At 40.6% G+C, this 7,692-nt stretch overlaps 1 protein-coding gene across 1 annotated transcript; it reads left to right on the forward strand.

Annotated features, from left to right (window-relative positions):
• Positions 1-320: 320 nt before the first annotated feature.
• LOC136543801 (uncharacterized) lies at positions 321-3,748 on the forward strand. Its single transcript, XM_066536152.1, has 2 exons — positions 321-375; positions 2,697-3,748. The coding sequence occupies exons 1-2, from the start codon at positions 321-323 to the stop codon at positions 3,746-3,748; spliced, it is 1,107 nt and encodes a 368-aa protein (XP_066392249.1).
• Positions 3,749-7,692: the final 3,944 nt, after the last annotated feature.

The following is a 7,692-nucleotide window of genomic DNA, read 5'->3' on the forward strand; positions in this document are numbered from 1 at the left end:
TGTGTAGTCCAGGCTTGTTTGTCCTTGTAAAAGCAGTACTTATGCATGTTTCATATATAGTTATTAAATGTATATGTTCTGTCATATTACAACTCACTTTGGTGACAAAGAAATGTCATGTTTCTATATCAAAAAGACCTACAAAATGTAACTATGCAAATTGAAGTATATTTTGAGAAAATCCATGACATATACTTTTTATTGTTGGAATAGAAGTTTCTTGTACTATTTCCTCATTTAGATTCTTTACTTTTATTCTATTATATCATTTTATTTTACTTTTACAGTGAAGGTTAATAAGCTGCTAAAAACAAAGAGGAATGAAGATTCGACGAGGTTGGGGAAGCAATTTCATGGCAAAGTTCAGTTGTGGAGGTTAGTAGCTTTCTGCTGCAAGAATACATATCTATGTGGCTAAGCCTTCTTTAAATCTTTCCTATCTTGTGGAATCATGTACCTAATGTTTCTATTTGAGTGGAGCGTAACATTCTGTTCTGATACATTAATGTATATACTCTTATTAGTGTTTTCCATAGTGTTGTATTATGTATACTATTCCATCAGCCTATGCTTCTTTACGGATTAGAATCTTATAAGACCTACAACTAACTATAATATATCTATCCACATGTTAACATAGCAGCTATATACTCTTCAATCTTTTTTAGCTCATAATACATTTACCAATTAATATATATGTTTTTATCCATTTTCATAATGTTCCAATTGTGTTGCACTTTGATGTGTCTACTTGCAACCTTAGCTTAAGCTATATTAGCTCTAGTTGGAGCTTATATGTCATGACATCATGAATTTAGATTTTGGCTTTGAAATCTTGATCTTATTAGTTGCCGCAGCTTTTTAACCGTATTTTTAGTTGAATATCTTATTCTTGTTGTAGTCTTTTATCCTAAGCTATCCTTTTGTATCTTAATAAAAAAAAATAGATGTCCTCAACCGCCATCTTAATTACTATGAATAAACAGTTGTTTTGGCGCTCTAGGTGTTGAGTTTCCTCTGACAAAGAATTATGTGTGCATGTGTATATTTTTTGTAGAAATAGAATGCTTAGAATTGGAGTAAATAGATATGTCATAACTTCTTAGTCAAATATATAAATTTATCTAAAATAAAAATTTATATAATTTATTATTATCATGGAGTATTAATAAAATCTAAAATAAATCAGTTGTGTCATTGTTATGTGATTCATTAATGAAATAATTTTCATAGTTACTAAACTATATAAATACATATTTATCGCCCATGCTGCTTGTATACTTGGTCCGCATGGTATCTCGCAACACATATGTGTAATTTTAGCTAGTATTTTATTGCCTCCTTCCCAAAAGAAGTACAATTATAGGTTCAAATTGACTCAAATTTCCTTAAGTGACTAAGTTTATAGAAACTATTATTAACACTTATGACTGAATATGTATCCTATAAAAATATATTGCATGATTAATCTAATGATACTTATTTGGTATCATAAATATTAGAAACTATTTTGTATCTATCTAGTCAAACTTAAAAATGTTTGATTCCTCGAAATGCGAGAATTACATTATTTTTTTGATAGAGTGAGTATATTAATATTGGTAGAATTGGGTATTTAGAAACATGTATTTTTAAAGTTACTTATTTGTTTATAATAGTAGATGTTGGTATTTAGAAGTAGATCTAAGAGGATATTTTAGTTTATTTTAATAATGAAACATATAGGTAATTTGGATGTAGATTATATTTATTTCTCCCTCTGTCTTCAAATAATAGGTGCATTTTTATATGGAAAAGTCAAATAAAGATTTTGATTGTTAATTCTTTTTTTATATACTATCATTTACTAAAGAATTAATATCCTCTGTATATAATTTGAATAATTGTTTATCAAAATTTGTATAATTTAACTTTTCCCCGTACGAAATATGATTATCATCTTGACATAGGTAGTATAATGGTAGATATGGGTAATCTAGATGCATATGTAGGTGATAAGTATTATACTTTCATAGTGTTGGAGATGGGTAATGTAGATTTAGTGCAGTTACTTAGGATTAACTTTTATAATGCCATATGTGGGTAATGTAGATGCAGACTTATAGGATTACTTTACATTATTTTTATAATGGTATAAATGGGTAATTTAGATGTAGATTTAGGTGTTACTTCATATCTTTCATAATGGCAAATGTGAGTAATCTTCTAGAGAAGATGAATACATCTAATGGTTATTATTGTCATTGATGATTAGAGTCTAGCAAATGAGTGGTTGGATATTTTTAGTTTTGTGAGATCCAGAATTATTTTTTGTAGCACGTCTCTTGAGAGTTAGAGCCTCTGGTTAGTGCTACCTTCGATCAGAAAAAGTGCAATTTTGGGTTTGGATTGAGTCAAATTTCTTTAGATTTGACTAAGTTTATACAAAATATTATTAACATTTATGACTCCAAATAGGTATATAATAAAAATATATTTCCTCGCGAATCTAGTTATAATTATTAGGTATCATAATAATATTTTTTATATATTTAGTCAAAGTTAAGATAGATAGGCTTGATAGAAAGCTAGAATTGCATCTTTTTTAAGATGGATGGAGTAGTACATTGTAAGATATTTTTGCAATTTGCATGCATACCATTTTGTGAACATATTTCCCTTCGTGTGATTAGGAGTTGGTTTACTTTTTTTGGCAGGAGCAAAGAAAGATACTGAACCTGAGGCAAAACTAACACCAACCACGAAAATATCTGGCAGGCCTATGGAATCACCAAAGAAAATGCTTAATATAGCTCCTACTAGGTGCTCCTCACAGCGGGCAAGGCAAGAAACTGCAGACAGTAGTAACTTGAGCAAGAAATTAGACAAGAAGAAACAAGAAGAGTGGGATAAGGAAATTACAGATGGTCATTCAGTGAACCAACAAAAACCTGGAGCAAAACTAGACACTGCCATGATTGTGCAGTCTATGAAGCGCGGAAAGCGTTCAGCCCGGCAAAGGAGAAAGAGTTCTGTACCGTGGGTAGAACTGCTTGGGTTTAACTTCAGAAACGTGGGAAGGACACGTCAGAAAGATCTGGCTGTTGGCTCGAAGAAGATGAAAAGAACTCGTAGAGGCACCAAGTCGTTGTGCGTGAATAATAGGGGAGCTAAGGGAAAGAAGAGTGTTGGAGGTGGAAGGGATGCAAGTAAGCAGTCTACTCCTGCTAATTTAGACAAGGCCCAGGACAATGCAGCAGATACAGATGCTGCTGAGCATCTCAGTGTGCCCAAATCTGATACGTCATCAAAATCCAAGGAGCAATGTGGTACAGGTGCAGATGAATATGCTTCTAACCGGAGTGGTGTCCCAGTCCCAGCAGATGACACACTCATGAGTAACATTTCGATTGATCTCAAGAATAGTAAAGATGCAGTTGCCGATGGTCTTATGACGACAACTGATGTTATCAGTCTTTATGAAGCCAAAGAGAACCATACTAAGTTTGATCCTACAATAATCCCTGGCTTGGATCTAGAAGATGGAGCTGACAAATTTGATACTTCAACAGCACAATCTGCTCTGGCATCACTCTCTACTGTCTCCGCGCCAGACCCGTGCATCGAGTTTGCTGTTAAGCTTCTAAAGGACGAAACGCCGCTGACAGCATATGTTCCAGAAGTTGACGCGATCATTAGGAAAATGATTTGCCATCAGAAGAGCACAACTGCTGGGACTTCAAAATCTGCTCAGGGCAAGAAGTACTAAAAGAGCAGGTAGCATCTGAACAGTCAAGGAAACCTGATAAGGGATGCCAATTTGGTATCTGCAGATCAGTGTAATCGTTTGTCATTAGTGCACAATTGGCACATCCTAGTGACCGATGCCTTAAAAAAGTCTTTTTGTTATCTCTGTTAACTCTGTTTCCTATTTGGGTTGAACAACAATTTATGATGTTCCTTTTGAAATCAAAACCGCAATGTTTCTATCTACTAAAAAGAACTGCAATGTTTCTTTCTGCTCCCGTTATTTTATTCTGCTGGAAGAGACACCATACAGGCAAGGGTCATAATGCCTGGATGATGATGCAATTTCACCGGCTTGAAACTGATTATGTGGTCACAGATTTTAAAAGAATTGTGGCCTACTTTTCGTAAAAAGCTTTTTAAAAAAATAAAATAAAATAAAATAAAACTAAAAGGAACCTATACTTTTGGCCATTTGACAGCATTACTTAATCTATGCTTTTGGTCATAGACTTCTACATTACATTTCCAGCATTATTTCTACTTAGAGTCACTACATCCATACCACCACCCTCTGTTCCAAATTATAGGCCATTTTGAGTTTTTAGTTTCATAACTTTTTTTGCTACGATGTGTCTAGATAGGTAGTAAAAGTTCTCTATCTACAAAAACAAAATAATCTATAATTAGAACGGATGAAGCACCAGTTAAACCCCCACCCCTCCCCTCCGTCTCAATATCCATGCTGGCTGTTGCTAAGCACACCCCTCTTGAAAAACTGCCAAGCCAAGATTCATTCACAGTAATGCTGGGAGTTAGACGTCCGTCTGAGCGCCGACGCCCCTTTTCGTGGACCCAACGTCAAGAAGCTGCCGTTCCTATCCGCTTCCTCCACTCTCCTCTAGTCATTGTAGATTAAAAAAATTCATGCATCCGCTCCGTGATCGGTGTAACACCCCTGGTGTTACGAGCTTGTTTAGCGCCGCAATTTAGGTCTACGTGAAATTTTTGAAATGAGTTTCTCGGAATTTTGGATTTAAAATGTACTTGATACGATAAGCGAATCCTATGTGACTTAGTTTTGTGGACTCAAATAAACGCTCAAGTTAAATTACGTAGTGCGTACAAATATTTAGGAATATCGTACGACAATCCTAGTCAAGAGATAGCAAACGGTTTGTTCTATTAGATTAAGTGGGAAAGGCAACTTTTATAAATAAAATAAAATTCATTAATACATAGAACGATATATGTATATACTCACGGTTTATTTTGATAAACATGAACTGACGAGAGAAAGAGCGCAACAGCTTCGTTTATTTTTCCTGACGTACAGCGTACTCGTTGCTTTGCAATTGCACCGTCTTGTCTCCCGCCGTGGCTCCACATCTCGACGCCTCGGTTTGCCTGTGATCCTGTCTTCTCTTCCTCGCTTGCGTCGTATCTGAATTTTAATGAGAGCACGTGGTTCTGCCCCTGCCACGCCGTGTCCTCTCACCTTCCTGCGTTCGCCGCTTCTGGCCACGTTGTGTCGTCCCATCCTGCTTCCCTTCACGTGCTTGAAATTGGTGGTGAACCCGCACGCGTCTCCTTGCTTTGCCTCTGTCTGCCATCTGTCTCTGTTGCCCTGTACGTTCCTGTGCCAACCACTATGGCGGGAATGGCCAGGTGGCCATGCCGTGTCGGTGCCTGTGCGGTGCTGTCTCTTCCGCGTCGCGTCAACTCATGGAAGCCAAACCTCGCGTTGTTTCCCCCTCCCTCTCTTTTTCTGCTACCGAGGTGGAAGCGCCCCAGCTCCAGTCCGGCGTCGATTGAGCCCCGCTACGCTCCATTGCGCTGCTCATCCACGCGTGCACCGGCGCCCTTCTTTTTCCCCACCTCGCGCGCGCGAGTTCCGCGGTCCACGCTGGACCAACTGCCCCGCGGCGCTGTACCTCCCCGCAGCACCAAGCCGCTCTCCTTCCGCGCACCAGAGCCACACGTGGCTTCACTCGACTCGCTCCCCCGCGCCCCCTTTGTCGTGGCCGCTTCCATCGCCGCCACCGCGCGCGGGCACGCCAGGCCGTCGAAGCCGTGGAGCCGCCCTGCAGCGCCGCCTTCCTTTTCCCTGCCCTCGCCAGCCGTTGTCTGCGCCCGCTGCCGCCCAAGCCTCCATCACCGGCCTCGCCGCCTTCCCTTCCTTCCCGCTGCCTTTCCACGGTGCTGCCCCTTCCCTTCCTTCCTGCTGCCTTTCCCATGTGCCACAGCGCTGCCCGGCTGCTCCTCGGTGACTTGCCGCCATCGCCTCGTCTTCCTCGCAGCACGCTTGAGCCGCCGCCACCGGGTCGCCGAGGAGGTCCGCCATCACCCGGAGGATGACCGCGCGCAGCTCCGCCTCCTCCACGCCGTCCATCTGGCCAGCGCCGCTGCAGTTGGTTTGTCATCGCCTCGGCTCGCATGGGCAGGCCACCGGGGGCTGGCTCGGGTCTTGCTGCGACCAGCCCAAGGCCACACGGGTTTCCGTGTAGCTCGCCGACAGGTTGTCCATCGCTGTCGTGCCTTCCCCGGCCCCTCAGCGTCATTACCGCCGCCGTCGGCCGGTGTCTTCGGTCATGCTCTGCTTCTAAGGAGGGGAGAAGGTGAGAAAAGAGAAATAGAGAATGTCTCAGGGTCCTTCGTGCAAAGTACGTGACTCATATGAACAGTAGCTGACCAAATAGATAGAAGCGTAGGGGCGCTTTTGCAAAACTGCCATCGTGTCGGGCTTCACCGCGCATGGGCCAGCTTGCTGGGCCGTTCACGCCATGCGCTGGGCCAACCGATGGCCGCCGTGGCTGGGCCGCCAGTCGGGCGCGCCTGTGGGCTGTTCGCCTGCCGCCTGGGCCACGCGCCCGCTTGGGGACTGCTAGGCCGCTGCGCCACGTTGGGCCACGCACGCGCCTGCGGGCCGAGCTGGCCGCCCCGGGTCTTTTCCTGCTGTGTTGTTTTGTTTTGGTTAAATTAGTGCTCTTCAAAAATTGAAAGTAAAGTGTAGAAAAATCATAAAAATGCCAAACCAGTTTTGTTGAGTTTCTAAAATCATGATCTACCTAGTAGTATATTTTGTTCATATAGAGTCGGTATATTTTTAGGGTTGCTCAAATTATTTTAAAATGCTTAATACTGTTAAAAGGAGAACTTATAGGAATTTCCGTGATAAATCGGTGATAGTGTTAGCTCTAAAAATTTTATGATAAATTACTAATATTATTAGCTACTTACGGTAATTTTTGTAGTTCCAGAATAATTAGTTTGCTAGGTAGATAATGATGCTCTATTTCGAATAATGAGTAAATCGATAGAATGAATAAAGAAACACCTTGGTTTATATAACTAAAATAATTATTGGGAAATAACGCCTTATTTGACAATATGGATATGTAGACCAGCGTTAGGGCTATCTCGTTAGCTTGTGGGGCATGATTGGATTTTTAAGCATTTTAGCTGTCGTTGATTATTTACATTTATGCATTCGCATCAGTGCATATCATATAGGTACGATGATGGATTAACGGATCAAGTGAAGGACGATTGGAAATCCAAAGATGGTGTAATGGTATTCTCTCTAGGAGATGATGCAATGGGCTTTCTATTCAGTTGATGGTGGATGATCTGAAAATGCAGATACTAACTTTTTAACATATATCTTACCCAGGCAAGCCCCGGTGCATAACCCCTACTCTTCTGCAGTTTAAATTATATTTATGCATTAAGTTTTAAGGAGTTAAATGAAACCCACCTACATATATATATCTTTATCATATAAGTCTTACTAGTATGACAGGATCATGTAGATTGCTATACTACAGGACTCTGGTAGAAGTCGAGTGATTGTCTGTCACTCGCGAGAGATAAGAAATGTATTACTGTATTATTATCACTTGGAAAATATATAAAAATGGTGGAAAGTAAAATGGTGACCGGGCATGGATATGGTTTTGGTATTGG

This window comes from Miscanthus floridulus, chromosome 3, assembly GCF_019320115.1.
Source record: "Miscanthus floridulus cultivar M001 chromosome 3, ASM1932011v1, whole genome shotgun sequence".
In the NCBI taxonomy this organism is placed as follows: domain Eukaryota; kingdom Viridiplantae; phylum Streptophyta; class Magnoliopsida; order Poales; family Poaceae; genus Miscanthus; species Miscanthus floridulus.